Source organism: Capsicum annuum, chromosome 2 (genome assembly GCF_002878395.1).
Source record: "Capsicum annuum cultivar UCD-10X-F1 chromosome 2, UCD10Xv1.1, whole genome shotgun sequence".
Lineage (NCBI taxonomy): Eukaryota > Viridiplantae > Streptophyta > Magnoliopsida > Solanales > Solanaceae > Capsicum > Capsicum annuum.
Window position 1 is genome coordinate 135118614 of NC_061112.1, and position 17556 is coordinate 135136169.

Genomic DNA, 17556 nt, shown 5'->3' on the forward strand with positions numbered 1-17556 from the left:
TAAGAATCGTGGGGTAATAAGTCGAATTCAAAGTTTAGGTGTCTTTTTGAAAATCTCGGCTAACATCAGGGGTAATTATGTATTTACTCTATAATCTAAAATAATATCCCATAATAACTATCGTGGCAACGCATGACAACTATAGTTGATATTATTGTAAAAAAAAAATAGAAACAGGACGAAATTAAGAAGATTCAGAGTTTGTAAGTTGCCTCATTTGTTTGCACTTAATGGAGGTCTGAATCTGAATGGTTTAGACTTCAGTTCATTAAGTGCATTTTTTTTTATGACTGCCTCTTAATATGTCTGAAATCTCCTGAATTAGTAAGATATGAAAAAGAGTCTGAATACTATTCAGACTCTTTTTAAAACATGATATATTCTCTCAAAATTCTCTCAGTTTGTTATTTTCCTCTCTATATACGTGTAAAATGAATTAAAATAACTTAATTTATTATCAAATGAATTATAATGCAATGGATTATAATACTAGTAATTCACGTATTGAATTATTTATTTTTCTCTCTCATTTGATAATTATTTATTTTCCTCACCTTGTTATTAAAAATATTGAACTATTCTAGTAATTATAACTTACACCACAAAACTCTCATTGTTGCAGTAATTCATTTTATAATTACATCTTATCACAATAATTTTTAATCGATATTTTTTTTTAATAATTTAGATAGTTCAATAATAATATTTAACATAATTTATTTATTTATATTTTTAAATATTTTAATTATCACTCAAATAATATTTGTTGTTTAAGTTAATACTTTATCTAAATATTTTTTTCATATAATATTTTATTACTTTTTAAATTTGAATTGTATATTTATTACAAATAAATAAATTACATATATTCAGATGTTAAAAAAACAAACAGTCTTAATCATTCAATATTCAGATCTAGAAACAACATCTTAATCATTCAGACATCCATTCAGATTCTGACGTCTTAATCTTAAAAAAAACTATTATCAGAAAGAGATGTCCTAAGTCGCAAAAAAGTCAAAAAATATATGGCACATGGCATTGTTTCCAACATAATTTAATTCATGGAAAGTAAACTTCAACCACAAATAAAAATATGAAGAAACAACAATTTGTATTGATAAACGATGTTGGTACAAATCCGTTCTTCCCTTGATTCTTCTCTCTTGCTTTTCTCCTTAATTCAAGGACTGTCAGTAGCTATTTCTAGAATGTAGAAAGATTTGGATATGAATTTCTCCGTAATTCGAGAGCCGTTGGTGGCGTATTTCTCGAACATAGGAATAAATATTTGACTTTGATCTTCATGAAAGGAGGATTTGTTGATATTCTTGATTTATTTGATTAATCAAGAAGAAAGGGTTTTGATCTCATTGAGCTATTCGAGATTTATGAATATTTCATGAATTTTTTATTTATGAATATCTCATGAATTTGTGGGATATTTGAGATCTTGGAGATGCCTCTTTAAAGGGATATTTGTCCGGCGTAATTTAGGATTTAGATAGAGTAGCCACCAAACTAGATTTAGCGTAAAGTAGCCCCTAAAAACTCTAACAAAAATTAAACTCTTTTTATAGAGTTCACAAAATTTTAATGTCTATAGGCATAACGCAATTTAGTTCAGAGATCAAATAACAAAGTAAAACAACCCAACACATATATACACTATTTCAACAATTTTAGTAATAAAAATAAGATATTTTTGATAAACTTACTAGTCGTTTGACCATTAAAATTATTTACATTTTTGAAGAAACTATTTCACTTTAGCGAAAACAAGATGTTTTTGGCCATGGAAATTTCAAATACAATTACGGAATTGTATTTTAAAAAGTGAAAACAAGTTTCCACTATCTTCACCTATACTTCTCTCACAAAATTTTAAAAACAATTTTAATTTATATTCATGGCCAAACACAACTCCAACTCCAACTCCAACTTCAATTTCAATTCCAACTCCAGCTCCGAAAAATTATGATTTTCATAACCAAACGGGGCCTAATATCGCTGATATTATAGGTTCTTTTGTGTGGGCTATAAAGTCCAGTATGGGGTACACTGTACAGCCTACAGACAATTGGAATGGGCTGAGGGATGATGGCCACTTAATGGGCCATTGTTGGGCTGACTTTTATCATTTCGATTCCGTTATTGAGAGTGCCTTAGGTACTGATTTCTCGGGGGAGTTGGCAAAAAGGTCATTTCCCAAACCTTTTTTGACATTTAGACACCAAGTTTTTTTAATTAGGAAAATAGACACTTTTTTGGGTCCACAAAAATAAAATGCAAACCTAGCACTCAACTTATAAAATCTACACTTTAGCCACTTTCTCCATTTCAGCCCCAATTTTGTTAAAACTACACTTTAGTCCATCTTCAAAAATATAAATATTGGATAAATAATTAAAAAAAAATCCCAAAACTTCTCAACCAATCCACTAGAAACCACCCAATTTTGGCGTCATTTCCTTGATTTTTCGACCATTTTTCGTTGAATTTTTTGGCATCCATCGGAAAGTGACATTATCTCCATTGTTGTAAGCCATTTTTGCTTATTTTTAGCTCCAATTTTTCTATCATTTTCATACAAAAAGCTCAAAAAATCAGTCCCACATTTCGAAATCAGTTTTTGGCTCAATAGCAATATTCCAATACTCCTTAGGTTGTTTGTAAGCTGAAATTCGTCGGATTACTTCGGTGGTTGTCGTAAAAGGGTCAATCGTGCACTATATGGCCAGCAGCTAGGAAGAAGACAACCTCAGTCTATTAAGTCTAGGCGCATAAACCACTATTCAAGTCTATTGAATAAGATTATCGAGGTATATTATGTTTATTATAGATTACGTGGTTGTTGGTGGTATATTTTCTGACGAATGGGAGAAGACTCCTAAATGTTGGGTTTGAAAAACCGCATCTAAGGAGACAGTATCCATTGCCCTTAGTCGTAACGGTTCATATGCTGATATGGTTAAAAGTGTAATGGAGAGTGGTGAATTAAGTTGTGATCAAAGCGAGGTGGTAATTAATTACTTGATGAATGGGAGGGGGAAAATCCATCCAACGTTCATAAGGAATGATAGACACGTAGAATTATATATGCGTTGCATTGATTCTGATAACTCCAGACCTATATTGCGGGTTAAAGTTGTTGAAAGGTGCCGGGAAGAACCTTCCACATAAGCCCCACCCCGACCCCCAACTGTGGATGATACTTCAACGGAATACGATAGCATGGGTGGTGATGAATGAGATAATAGTGAAGATTATGAAGAAGAGGAGTGTAGAGGAAGTGAAGACGGGCCGTTCGAACCACAAAGAAGCCAAACGTTGAATCTTTTGTTGAAGCAGGCGTCGGTGAAAATGTCGTTCAATTACACAACGGTGAAGAGTTGTAAGAAATACTTGAGGGTGAGGTGCGTAGATCCTACTTGCCGATGAATGGTGCGCGCATGTGCTATCGGAAAATCGGGTTGGTGTCATGTCCACAAGTACGTGGAAGAGCATACTTGTGGCGTTGATCACGTCACAGGAAAGCACAAGAATGTTACCGTAGAGGTCATTGCCTCACTTATTTTGAAATTTTTCATCGACAATAAAGGTCCAAGCCCGAAAGAGATTGAGAGGATCGTATTTAGGGAGCTACATTGCAGGTCGGGCTATTGAAAGTGTTGGATGGTAGGCGTCATTGCGAAGAATATAGTTTGAGGTACGCCAGAGCAAGGATATGCAGTACTTCCCGTATTTTTATATATTTTCAATGACCTCAACCCCGGGTCTATTAATTTTCTCATGGTCGATGAGAAGTCTGACAGGTTTATTCACTACTTTATGGTGTTTGGGGCTTCCATCCATGGATATGCACTCATGAGAAAGGTCATTGCCGTTGATGGCACGTATTTATCCGGCAAGTACGAGGGCGTACTGCTGTCCGCTGTTGCTCAAGATACGTAGAATCATATCTATCCCTTAGCGTATTATATGGTGGATAAGGAGAACGATGCGTCATGGGGCTTCTTCTTTGAGAAGTTTAAGGACTTTGTCGTCGACGAACCAAAGCTGTGCATTATCTCTGACAGGCACGTAAGCATAGCCAACGGCCTCGCAAGGCATTATCTGCTTGCGCATCATGGTGTTTGTATGAGGCATCTCGATGAAAATCTTCGAACAAATCACCATTGTTCCGATTCTATCTATTTGTACTACCATTCGGCCAAGGCGTACACGTTGCAAGAATTTAATGACTACTTCAACGCCCTTAAAGAAAGATGCCCCAACACAGCAGCTTGCCTCGAGCATGAAGTTGGATTTGAAAAGTGGAGCAGGGCGCACTTTCCAGGTAATCAATTCAATGTCATGACCTCAAACATCACCGACTCGCTCAACTCAATATTGCGTGACGAAAGAGAGTATCCAGTGGCGGCCATTTTTAATTCAATTGCACATAGATTTAGAGAAATATTTAGGAAGAGGTATGTGGAGGTGGACAATTCAAAGACAACATTCGTTCCCGTAGCTAAGGCGATCTTGAGGGAAAACATGACCGAGGGGGACAAATTATATGTGAACAACATAAAAGGAAGCATCAAAGAATTCACCGTGATTGGTTACGGTCGTTCCGCCAAAGTTAATATTCGAGATAGTCATGTTCTTATAGAAAGTACGACTTGGTGAAATTGCCATGCACTCATGCAATGGCAGCGTTGCGTTTGAAGCACGGGGATGAATACGGCACTAGCATTTACAACTACTCTTCGCAAATATATTCGAAAGAGTCATACCTTCTTGCATACTTGGAACCTATTTGTGCAGTACCACTGGAGTCGGAGTGGAGTCTGGCGCGAGAATATCTTGAAATGCAAGTTCTTTCACCCGATTTCGATCTCAAACTCGAAAGGAAGAAGGTGAAACGTGTTAAGGATGTGTTGGAGCCTTCAAGATACAAGAATAGAAACAAGTGCTCCAAGTACAAAAAGCCGGGACATAAGAGAACAACAAGTAGCCTTAACGTAGGATAACATGATTGGTATTATATTTTATGTTTTTGGTTTGTTCAAATGCACTGGACATATGTAATGTGTATTCTGTTTTGAAAACCACTGAACTGCAGTTAAAATCGACTTTTTTGTTGTGCATTATCGATTCTAGTTCATATATTATATACTACGTACTAAATAGATTGTAGACTTAAATAATCGACCAGCCTCATAATATGTAATATATCAGTTTTTGGTCTACAAAATAAATACTCAATATGTAGTGTATAATAAACCTACTTGGTTGTCTATTGAACAAACCCTTTTCTTCGTACAATGTTGAATTCAAAATAATTATGATGCATTGGAAAAAGTGTCATTTTGAAAACAGTCATCCCAAGTTTTGAAATCGACTATACACATTACACATTGACTGGACTCAAAATATATAATATATTGATGCTTGATCGACGGGGTATAGTCTAAACTATATGGTTAAATCTCGACCGTTCGTGTAGCCTATTAAAGAAATTTTGTTCCTTATACGCTGAACCTTGTAATTATTACACTTCGGGAAATGAGACTGTTTGAAATGACTCGACTGCCACAACCGCCGCGAATTTTTATTTCTTATTCTCACATGCCTTCTCCCCAATCAACACGTGTACAACTTCTATTGGTCGATTTTCTCATACTCTGGTCTATTTAAAGAGACCTTTATCGATTTTAAACTCAATTTTTGAAGAAAAAGACTAAGGGAGAAAAAGATGGCAGGAGGAGATACACACTAAGGCCAATGCCCAGAATGACAACCATCAACAACATAGAGTTGCTTAGGATTCGCAACGACCTAGATTTTCTTTTCCAGGGTCTTGCCGCCGATCAACAATGGTTGGACAGAGAGCTTCGATGGATGACTCATTTTCTTCGAGCCATAGCCGAGAGGCTCAACCTGGATCTCCATGAACTCATCACCCCCCTTCATCCCCTAGTGTAGTTTTATTTTGTTTGTTTTGTAGTTCGTTGCTTAATGAAGTTTTCATGTTAGGATTATGTAAATGAAAGCTTCATTTTTTACTTTTTGTTTGGGATTTTTCCCCCAAAAATTATAAATATAGATGCAATGAACATTTATATATCTATAAACAAGTTTCAAGTTTCAGTCTTCATGATATTTTATTTATCTATAATGATTTCTTGGTGTTTCTTCAGTAGTCCCTGTTTTAATATTTGCAAACATTATTTAAACTTGGAGTACAGTACGAATAAATAATCGACTATGATAAATACTAATTCTATAATCGACTGTTTCACGTACGAATTATATACTGATATCGGTGTTGATTATACTGTATATTAACATACTATCGATTTAGACTACGATCGTTTATAGACCATTGAGACAGTTTATGATCAACTTACTGAATATATGGACAACTTAAAATAATGAGAAAAAAGGAGAAACTAAATAAAATAAAATTAGAGTATGTCAATTAGCACCATTAAAATATTGTAAAACAATTTTGATGCATCAATTGTGACTCCCAATTACTTTTGAACGTGATCAAGTGTTATCTAAGATACGGCATAGTTGTAGATTGCTAAGATGACACAAAAAGGAAAAGAAATAAAATAAATATTAATCATCCAAACACTAAAGAACGACTACTTATCATGACAAGAGATTAGACTTATGTGATGACCATAAGGAAGGTTGGTGGTTGTCACTTGTGAGTGTTCAATGGACAAGTAGTGTATGAACACAAGAAGTCCTTCTCAACAGAGATGCTTGTTCTAGGAAATTGATTGTTACTACTATTGCCCTCCCCTATACCCATTTGATCGAGTGTCCAATTATTTTGTAATCTCATATTATGATATTTAGTCACTTTATATTGCGTGAATGATGTTTATTTATTTTATTTTATATTATTTCTCTCTTTTTTTAATCTTACCTCCTTTAAAAATAGACTCAGTTGGTTGATACATGACTAATAATATAGTCTGGTATAGATAATATTAATTATCTATAATATACTCAACATACCAATTGAGTCTATTTTCAAAGGAGGTGAGATTAAAAAAAGGAAGAAATAAAATAAAATAAAATAAAATAAATAAACATCATTCATGCAATATAAAATGACTAAATATCATAATATGAGATTACAAAATAATTGGACACTCGATCAAATGGGTATAGGGGAGGGCAATGATAGTAACAACCAATTATCTAGAACAAGAATCTCTATTGAGAAGGACTTCTTGTTCTCATACACTACTTGTCCATTGAACACTCACAAGTGACAATCACCATCCTTCCTTATGGACATCACATAAGTCTAATCTCTTGTTATGATAAATAGCCGTTCTTTAGTACTTGAATGATTAATATTTATTTTATTTTATTTCTTCTCCTTTTTGTGTAGTGATCTACGACTACACCGTGTCTTAGATAACACTTGATCACGTCCAAAAGTTATTGGGAGTCACAATTGATGCATCAAAATTTCTTTACAATGTTTTAATGGTTCTAATTCAGATACTCTAATTTATTTTATTTTATTTCTCCTTTTTTCTCATTATTTTAAGCTGTTCATATATTCAGTAAGTTGATCATAAACTGTCTCAATAGTCTATAATTGATCGTAGTCTAAATCGATAATATGTCAATATACTGGATAATCAACACTGATATCAGTATATAACTCGTACGTGAAGCAGTTGATTATAGAAGACATAAACATTCTTTAGAGACCCTTTACGTAAATGTTAATCCATTTAAATTTTCTCCAACAGTACAATTCTAACAGGTAGAATTTTCCAACGGTCAGATTTTGGTAGCCTTACTATATTAATTGAATTGACCCTTTTGGACTCCTCCATGTTTATTTATTCATGAATTTCAAGATTTGCATCAACAATAACAATGTCGCAGTCATCTCAGACGTTCAAAACTTCTTATATTTGTCGTTGTGGTAATTCTACGGTGTTGAAAACATCACAAACCGACAGAAATTCAGGTAGAAAATTCTACAGTTGTGCGGTTAAAAAGGTTTATTTTTGTTTGAATAAAAATTTAATTGTGTTCATCTCATAATTTAATTTACTAATTTATCCTCATTATTTTAGGATAATGGTGGATGCTCTTATTTCAAGTGGATTCCCTCCGATTTTGAGGTGTCAAAATTTCAAGGCATTGCAATGTTTGAAATATTGGAAAGACTTAGAGATTTCGAAGAAAATAGGGATCTTCTAATGATATTGATAGAGAATCGGAACACAAGATTGATCACTTAAAGGATCAACTTAAGCATAAGTTGACTATGACTGAAGAAAAAGAAAAGGGCATGAAAATTATGGTGTATGGTTTACTATTAGTTTTAGCTTTTTGAAAAGGTGTAATGGAGATGTAGTGGGATTGAATGTATTCTGAATCTTTTATTAATCGACTACTTGTTAATTGTATTATATATGATTTACCTTTTTCATTTATCGACTACACAACACTCTATTGTATATGCTTTACCTTTTAGTCAGATTCTATAATCAACGATGACATTCATGTAAAAGCAATGATAATTTGATTATATAAAATGAAAGATATTTATGATAAACTATAAAAGCAGTTTAGAAAATAAAATTGTTCCACACATCTCGAGCTGAAAGTTGAAAGTTAAGATTGTCTAGTCTAATAAAAATAATCAGCCACAAATAAAAATTAAATATTGTCTAAACATTCAACATTTTCGTCTTCCACTTGCATCTTGTTGATGTCCTGAGTAACTCCATTAAGAAATCCATCTATGTTCAGAAATTCATTCTCGTTTTCGTTCTTCGCGATGCCTTTTTTTTCTGGTGCATCATTTTTTCCTTCTTCTTTATGTTCTTCTTCTCCCTCTTCTTTTTCTACTTCTTCTGCATTCTTTTCTTCTACTTTCTCTCCATCTTCTTCGTTGCTTTCTTCTTCAGAACCACTTTTCTCATTTTTATCATCTTCATCCTGTCTGCCTTCATCATGATCCTCCTTCTGCACACCAGCTGATCCATCAGCTTTGTTTTTTTCTTCACAAACAGCTTCTTCATTTTTTCCTTCTTTTTTTTCTTCATCCCCTTCATCGAGATTTTCCTTCTCCACAACAGCTGCAATCTCAGGGATCATCACCTCATCAAAATTGATGTAGGCCTGTTCAAAAGCTGCTACCTCAAGGAGCGCTTCTTTAATGCTGTTGTTATCGCGGACAACCCTCACCGCTGAATGCCAACTTTGCACCTGCACACCTGCATTTTTAAGTATTTATCGTTTATAATAAACTAAGATATCGGTTAATGAGGAATGGTATAGATTCTATTATTATAAGTAAAAGTGATTATATAAAATATGCAACTTCTATAATATATAGAGCAGATATTACCTTCAGCTTCATCTCGCTTTTTTTGCTTCTCCTTTTCTGCTCTCCTCAGCCTCTCCTCTTTCACAAAATCAGCGATGTCCTTGATCGACTCCTCCAACCTAAACATGCGTTCTTTCAGATTTTTAATCATCGGTGTCTTTCCCAATGCTGTCGACTTACTCGTCCCCACACCCCGAGTGACATGCCTTGAAACAACATTTCCACCCAAATTTCGGTCATCATCCCCATCCTTACCATCCTCCGATGAGGTGATGATAGTCACACCCTCTAGATGGGTCTTCAAGCCATTGATGAATGCGTCCTTCGGTTCGTCCGTGAATGCTTTAAACTTTTTCATGTAGTGCTGCTTCATTTCATGGACTGTGAGAATAAGGTATGAGTGCACTCTCTACAGATAAATAGGCAAATATGATTGATTAGCAACACAATATTGATAAAATTATTCATTGGAAGAATAGTTTCATACCTTTTTACTCCATCTTTTCAAATATGAATCACCTTTGATTAGTTTATCGCCTTTTGAGGTATACCATCTGAGCAATCGGGGAATGGGCAGTGGGTATTCAATTGATTTACCATTTCCCCTGCTGAGCTTCGTATATCAAAATCTGTGATCAAAGGAAAAAAAAAATATAAAACTGAGAGTAAGTATATTATAGACACCATAGATGAATTACAGTATATAATAAACTACTTCAATGGTTTATAATCAAATAACATAAATTCCCAGGAAAATCTGTAGAGCGCGTACGATGAAACTCCCTTTGTCTCAAATGTCTTCTTCTACCTGCGGAAGTCTATGCGCTTTTTTAGATAGTCGAGAGTCAAGGCAAATGACTCCTTACCCCAAGGGTATCTCTCAAAGAAGCCCAAGTTATCCACCATCTTGATGGTTTCTATGTCCACAATTTTTGTCAAGTCGCTTGCAAGCAATATGCAGTGTACGAACCAAACCAAGCAGCATTTGAACTTGTCCTCCTTGTCCATCCTCCCACCTCTAATAAGCTTCAATAATCTCTTCGCATTTACATTCCTTTTTTTTGCAATCTTTTTGAAAAAAACTTCACCCTCCTCCATCGCTTTGACATATCTTGAATCACGGGGATAACGCCCACAGTTTAAACCCGTGATTAGCGCAAACTTCTTCAGGCCAAAACATGCAGGCTTGTCATTGATGCTGAACCACATTTCATGCAACTTGTTATCCGGTTCAACTCGGCGTAGAAATGTATAGTAGACAAGATGTCCGTTGAACTTCATATGTTCTGGCAGGTCCAATAAACCAACATAACAGGAATTCTTAAAACTAGACTTCAGACGTTGATCAACCACGACTCGTTTGAATTCATTAAACATTTTCAAACGGGACCTAACGGATATCTTCCGACATCATCCAAGACTATGGTGAGGTCGTACCTCTCAGCTGAAACAAACCTTGCACAGTGGGGAAAGATCAGTGCTTCCTCATCTATCCTAGCCTCAATTTCTATTTCCTTTGGCTTATCTCGAACCGAAGCTTCAACAGCTTCCTCGTTGCAATTTCTATTCTCCGATTGATTGACTACTCATTTTTTCTTTTCTCAGACCTATCAACTTATAAAGCCTTGCGTTTGTTACCTCTAGCCATTTGTTATGATCTACAAACAAAAACTAACATTTCTCAGCTATAATAGCAAATACAATACCTAATCGACCTAGCAGTCTATTAATATGGCAACAATTGCAGCACCAAAAAAGTCAATTTGCAGAACAAGTTTCTTCCAAAACAACTCCATCACCCACAAGAACATGCATCCAAATCACCATTATATTGAACAAAAACAGGAATGAACCCTGATTTTTAAGCACGCAAATCGAGAAAAAATGAAAAATAAATCTCAATGCAATCGTCGAAGAAGGTTAAAATCCAACAAAAATAATGCACAAACAAATTGAATGCCAACTTTAAAACACAAATTTTAAGTAAAATCAATCCCTATTTTTTCAAAAAAAATAATTAATTTACAGCAGATACAATACCTAATCGACCTAGCAGTCTACTAACCTGGCAACAGTTCCAGCACTAAAAAAGCCAATTTGCAGAACAAGTTTCTTCCAAAACAACCTCATCATCCACAAGAACATGCATCTAAATCACCATTATATTGAACAAAAATAGGAAGGAACTCAGGATTTTATCACGCAAATCGAAAAAATGGCAAAAAAATTTCAATGCAATCACCGAGGAAAGTTAAAATCCAACAAAAATAATGCATAAACAAACCGAATACCAACTTAAAAACACAAATTATAAGTAAAATCAAATCCAATTTTAAAAAGAAAAATTAATTTTTTGGGTCAAATTATCAAATACGCAATGAAAAAATCCCCAACATGAACATGCTTCTACAACATCCTTACATTGAGAAAAGTTTTAACAAAAATCCGATATCTTGCCACATTCCGACGAAATTAGTGAAGAAATTTCAACATGCAATCACCAAGGATAATCGATATACACCAAATATCCGTCAAAAATCAAGTACATACCAACTAAAAACAACCACTTTCAGTGAAATCAAGCCCCGTTTTTTAAAAAAATAATTTATTTGAACTCCATCGACTTCACCCGACACAAACGAGTTTGAAAAAAATAAAAATAAAAACCATCAATATGAAGTACAAATTAACCGGAATAATTATATAACTTACCTGAAGTTGAAGATCGAAGTTGGAGTTGATTCACGCGAGCTCGAAAGTGAAAATGGTGGAAATGGGAGATGAATCGATTGTTGCAAAGAGAGAAGATGAGAGAGAATTTATTTTTTGTATTTAATGAAAGAGTAGGGTTAAATAAGTATTTAATAAATATATAAGGGGTTTCAAAAGAATTAAAAAATACATATAGGGTGCCAAATTTTTTTTTTTATTTTACACTTAAACCCATGGCCCATAAAACCCTAAAAAAATAGAATTTGACAAAAAAAAAATAAGCATCTATTTTGTAAATAAATTTTGAATATGGACTAGTAGCTAAATCTTCTCTGATTTCTCTTCAATAAAAAAGTGGGCTACACGAAGTATGATTTTTATCAAGTGGATTGAATTTTATTACTCTACAATAGAAATTACCAGTTGAATACTAATATTTATCGAGTCATAAGGAAAAGAATCATGACAGACCATTTATTTTAAGGTCAAGCCAAACAAATTGATAGGATATATAATACTCCATCTCCAACTTGATCTAAGACAATTGGGAGACCGCGATCAAATTATGTAGTTATTGATGTAAATTCAAAGATATACATAAAATTTTCAATTTTCTTAGAATAAAATTAAGACTATTTAAAAACATAATAAATTATAATAATTAAAATATTAAAAAAATATAAAAATCGCAATTAGAGAAAAACTCCTTTAAGCTCTCCACATAGTAATTGCATTACATAAATTAAGTGGAACAACACAAGGGAGATAAAAATCCAAATAACCACTCATTTCATATTAGTTGACGTTTGTTGATCTAGCATATTCCTTAAAAGAAATTTAATTAGAGATTTATTTTACTCAACTAATTTTATTAATGATGCTTTCAAATTTTAAATTGACTAGTATAACTCTATGTGCTAGTTATTTAATACTAGGATAGAAAGAATTTTTTTAAATAAAATTCACTTAATTTTCTAAATTTGATAAGTAATTAAAATAACTATTTTAATACAGGGGCAAGCAATATGAAAGAAAGGAAGAGTTGTATTGTTCATTTTTGAGTAATTCTATTTGGCTCTTCTAATAGTAATTGCATTAAATAAAACTCAAGTGATAATATATACTATTTACACGATCATGGTGCAACGGAATACAGTCTTTGTAATACATGTAACGTAAAATTAGGAAAAAACATCAATTTAACTTGTCTATTAGTTATTCTTATTCAATTCTGATTAGGTTTAATTTGCAACTGTTCGTATCAATGACTAAGAATTCCAATTATTCCCACAGATTATATTAGTCCTCTACAATTATTACCTAATTTGTATTAGGTCTACCAGATTGACCAACAACATGTAACATATATAGCAATTCAGAGTACTAACACTAGTTTAAAAAATACGGAGAGAGCTATATATGGCGTTATGTAAAAAAAATTAATTATGGATAAATTCACTACACATAATATTTAATACTGCTTTAAAAATGCTCAAGGATTAAAACCCAATAACGCAATGCCACATGGAAAACCCTATTTCAAATTTCAATCAAGTTTGTCGGCTTAACAAATCATTAGATGGGCTAAGCAAGCCTCTTGATAATGGTATGCTAGGCTAACTTGCGCTCTCAATTTCACAGACTACTCTCATTCTCTCAATGATTATTCCCTTTTTTACGAGAAGACTCCCATTGGTGTTTGCATCGCTGCTATTTATGTAGATGACATTCTACTTACAGGAGATGATATGGATGAATTGACCGCTTTGAAAGACTTTCTCAATACTGAATTTCACATTAAAGATCTTGATCTTGCTAGTTTTTTTTAGGAATGAAGTTGATCAGAGAATCTCAGGGATTGATTGTTACACAAAAGAATTTTACCTTGAAACTCTTATCTGATTATGACTGTCTTGACAAGAAATCTGCTCTTTCCCCACTCGAGCCTTCCAATAAACTCTAGGCCAATGTTGGTGAATTGTTGCCAGATCCCACTGTTTATCACCGATTGAATGGAAAGCTTATCTTTCTTACCCACACACTTCTTGATTTGTGTTTTGCAGTCCAGCATCTGAGTCAATATATGCAACTCGTATACCACACTATCAAGCTGTTGTCATAGTTTACGTTACCTAGTGGGGAATCCTGGACTTGGTCTTCTCTATCGCCCAAATACTTCTTTTGACATGCTTCTCTATTGTGATTTCGATTGGGGTTCATGTCCTGATTCGCGTCGCTCAATTAGTGGTTTTTTCATCAGTTTTGGTAGTTTACCCATTTCTTGGAAATCAAAGAAGCAACCTTTGATCTCCCTTTCTTCGGCTGAGGCTGAATATAGATCTATGCGACGTGTTGATGCAGAGCTAACATGGTTCGTTCGTCTATTGACTGATTTTACTATTTCTCTAGCTTTTCCAATTCCGCTGCACTCTGACAACCTTGTTGCAATTCATATATCAAAACATCCCGTCTTTTGTGAACGGACCAAGCATGTGGAGAATGATTGTCATTTTGTTCGTCAACAATTTTTAGCTGACCTGATTTTCTTACACTTCGTTCCATCGACCTCTCAGCTTGCCGATGTCTTCACTAAACCTCTCCCTGGTCACTCTCATCACAAACTTATCAGCAAGTTGGGGGTTGTTTCACACCCCTCCAACTTAAGGGGGAGGGTGTTGACTTTCACCCCTCATCAGAAAAGAAGATAGATGATCAACATCCTTCTTCGGAGAAATAAACAGTAAAAGCCTTCTTCGAAGAAATAAACAGTAAAAGATTGTCGGAAGAAACTTTTGTCTAATAAGTTAAATTTGGCTTTTTCTGAACTTATGAAAAACATTGGGCCTCCAACCCAAATTCACCATAGGGAGCCAAATGTTAATCCACACAATAGCTTTTCCATACAAAATGAATACACAACCCAAATACAAAAGCAATATCTGGATAATGTAGTGTACAAATTTATTGTTTTGTCCTTGTCTACATTGTTGAGAATAAATTAGTTATACCACAGCCAATCATGCATAGGCCAGCTGTGATGTTTGTCAGAGGCTAGAATATTCTTTTCATTCTCTGCAATTGTATATATATACACCTAATGGTGCTCTATTAATGAGAACAGAGGAAATTTCTCAATTCTATTTTTACTTTTCCAACAAATATGTAGTGTTTGATCATATTCTGTTTCATGTATTACTATGACCTTGTTAACCATTCATTATCTTGAGTCGGGAGTCTATCGGAAACAACTCTCTACTTCTTTGGAAGTAACGATATGGACTGCGTATATTTTACCTTCCCCAGACCTCACTTGGTGGGATTATACTTGGTTTGTTGTTGTTATTGATGTAGTGCTTGACTTTGTTATGGCCGGCGACCATACCATAACTATACAAAAACACGCAATTTTTTATTTAATAATATACAATAAAGTCTAATCTAAACCACCAAGAAATGAAGTTGATCTACATTAAGCCCCACCACTCCCAAATGATTCCCTTTTTCTTCGTCTTCTTCTCCTTCCAAATTGTCGTTTTATTTGTCTGTTTCTCAAAGCTCCATTTGCAAACGAATAAAAACCTTATACTCATTAATTTATTTACTATACTAGTACTATATATTAGTGGATAGTTTTCATTATATCATCTCCACATTTCACATTGACTTGATAATTAATACCCACAAGGGTACTGCGTTCCTCTTTAATATGTAGGAGCCAATGGAGCTATATACATAGCTAAAACACTATGTTCTTGATTGATTCTTGTTAAGTCATTTTCATCACAAATAAAGGTGGTCATATTCTGCATACGTTCATGTGGTACGTGGTGCCCTTATTGCTTTCACAATTCTTCGTGTTACTCATCACGTGATTTCTTTTCCCTCCTTAATTAATTTACCTCTCATTTATATATTCTACCACCTTTCATCTACTATTTGGTAACTTCTTCTCTTCAATGTGATCTTATTATTTTTTGATATTTTATTTTCTATACGTATATATAATAGTATAGTTCGAGCAAAATACAATAAATTCAGTTGAACTCACAAAATCAAAATACACCTCTGCTTATATATACATGCATTATATTTGTGTGTTCATCCACCCGTTTTACCATCTGTCTCTAGCTAGCTAGTCAAATTTGTTTGCAAGTCTATACTTTTTTTCTGCCGGAAAAATGAGTGAAATAGGCGAAATATTGGGTTTTGGATTGCAGGAATTTAGGAGAAAGAGAGTGATAGAAGCAAGAACAATGGCGGAATTGCTTAGAGAACGAATGGACGGCAGTGATCGCATCGTGAGTCGACGAAAGAGTTTAACCGAACGGCTAGGATTCACCGGATCCATTGCATGTTGTGGGGCCACCTTTTGTCTCCGACCAGCTTCGTTAAGCGCAGTGGACTACGATGGCGTCGAAGAACAGCTACATCCACCGCCGGATGCGGAGGACGTCGGCCGTGAATCACCGCCGGAAATAGAGTGCTTGGGTCACATTCCGGCGGGTTCCGGGATGAACTTAGCGGCGGCGTTACTAGCGGAGCGGAACTTAAGATCGGCCCAAGATTCCGAAGGATCAGGCCCAAATAGAAGCGCTGATGGGCCGGGTACAGCACAAGGAACGCCGCATAGGATGTCGTTGATGAGATTGTTGGAGGAAACGAACGGCTGGGATGAGAAGGAGGAAGAAGGGGCGGGGAATGATAGGGTGTGCTGCGTGTGCATGGAAAGGAAAAAGGAAGCAGCATTCATACCATGTGGACACACATATTGTAGGGTGTGTTCAACAGAACTTTGGTTAAATCGAGGTTATTGTCCCCTTTGCAATAGATCCATTCTTGAAATTCTCGACATTTACTAACGTCATGGATTCTTGTGTTGCGATTTCTCATCAAAGTGAGTAAACAAGATTTGATTTTTTCTATTAAATGAAGGAAGAAGATTAGGCAACACTTTCATAAAATTGTTGTACCTAGAACAAGTAAGAATTTGTTGTTTGTTTTGTGAATCTATCGACTATCTATGGGTCATTTTATTTGCCTCTATATTCAAGATAGATATTTTATTTTGATTTTATTTTTTATTCTCATTTTATCCTCGATATTATATAACTATATAAATTAGTAAAAGTCAAATTTTGAATTTAAAGTATCATTAATAAAATTATTTTGATACATATAAAGATTTATTAACATACGTCAAATAATATGAAACTGAAACGGAAAAAGGAGTATACACCTAGGTAGTACCGATAGTCACAAACTACAATATGGGAAAATGGTTGTAGTTTGTTCCCATTAATAAATGCAACGCTAGTTGCTTGTTAGTTACACAATGTGAACATATATATACCGATTGAGATAATATTTGTACCGATATTTACAACAAGCTTATTGCATGATATATTTTATATAAAGACTTTTGGAACTACACCAAATGTTAATTGATCTAATTTAGTGTAAATGTAATATATGAA

At 34.3% G+C, this 17556-nt stretch overlaps 3 protein-coding genes across 5 annotated transcripts; 2 read left to right on the forward strand and 1 right to left on the reverse strand.

Annotated features, from left to right (window-relative positions):
• The first annotated feature begins 3981 nt into the window (after positions 1–3981).
• On the forward strand, positions 3982–5018 carry LOC124896288. The gene is made up of 2 exons (XM_047407835.1): positions 3982–4660; positions 4702–5018. The coding sequence occupies exons 1-2, from the start codon at positions 3982–3984 to the stop codon at positions 5016–5018; spliced, it is 996 nt and encodes a 331-aa protein (XP_047263791.1).
• Positions 5019–8546: 3528 nt separating this feature from the next.
• LOC107859633 (glutamic acid-rich protein) lies at positions 8547–15119 on the reverse strand. 2 transcript variants are annotated; one of them, XM_016704692.2, is made up of 4 exons: positions 13967–15119; positions 9858–9999; positions 9392–9779; positions 8547–9257 (listed from the first exon to the last, which is right to left on the reverse strand). In XM_016704692.2, the coding sequence occupies exons 3-4, from the start codon at positions 9741–9743 to the stop codon at positions 8698–8700; spliced, it is 912 nt and encodes a 303-aa protein (XP_016560178.2). In that variant the 5' UTR covers positions 9744–9779; positions 9858–9999; positions 13967–15119; the 3' UTR covers positions 8547–8697. The 2 variants fall into 2 exon arrangements, with proteins under 2 accessions (XP_016560178.2, XP_047263034.1); XM_047407078.1 differs by lacking the exon at positions 13967–15119 and adding an exon at positions 10143–10259 and having other exon boundaries at positions 8627–9257.
• A 207-nt stretch (positions 15120–15326) lies between these two features.
• LOC107861270 (E3 ubiquitin-protein ligase RNF26) lies at positions 15327–17125 on the forward strand. Of its 2 annotated transcripts, none has more exons than XM_047407079.1 (2): positions 15327–16021; positions 16300–17125. In XM_047407079.1, exon 2 carries the CDS (start codon positions 16336–16338, stop codon positions 16939–16941), a length of 606 nt encoding a protein of 201 aa, XP_047263035.1. In that variant the 5' UTR covers positions 15327–16021; positions 16300–16335; the 3' UTR covers positions 16942–17125. The 2 variants fall into 2 exon arrangements, with proteins under 2 accessions (XP_047263035.1, XP_016562104.2); XM_016706618.2 differs by having other exon boundaries at positions 15364–15902.
• Positions 17126–17556: the final 431 nt, after the last annotated feature.

What these genes read in the sequence shown, in the direction of transcription:
- LOC124896288 (XM_047407835.1), top strand. Translation starts at nt 3,982, where the DNA reads ATGGTGGATAAGGAGAACGATGCGTCATGGGGCTTCTTCTTTGAGAAG. An exon ending in TAGTCATGTTCTTATAGAAA is followed by an intron (nt 4,661 to 4,701) that starts GTACGACTTGGT and finishes ATGCAATGGCAG; the next exon opens with CGTTGCGTTTGAAGCACGGG.
- LOC107859633 (XM_016704692.2), bottom strand. Translation starts at nt 9,743, where the DNA reads ATGAAGCAGCACTACATGAAAAAGTTTAAAGCATTCACGGACGAACCG. An exon ending in AAAGCGAGATGAAGCTGAAG is followed by an intron (nt 9,258 to 9,391) that starts GTAATATCTGCT and finishes TTAAAAATGCAG; the next exon opens with GTGTGCAGGTGCAAAGTTGG.
- LOC107861270 (XM_047407079.1), top strand. Translation starts at nt 16,336, where the DNA reads ATGGCGGAATTGCTTAGAGAACGAATGGACGGCAGTGATCGCATCGTG.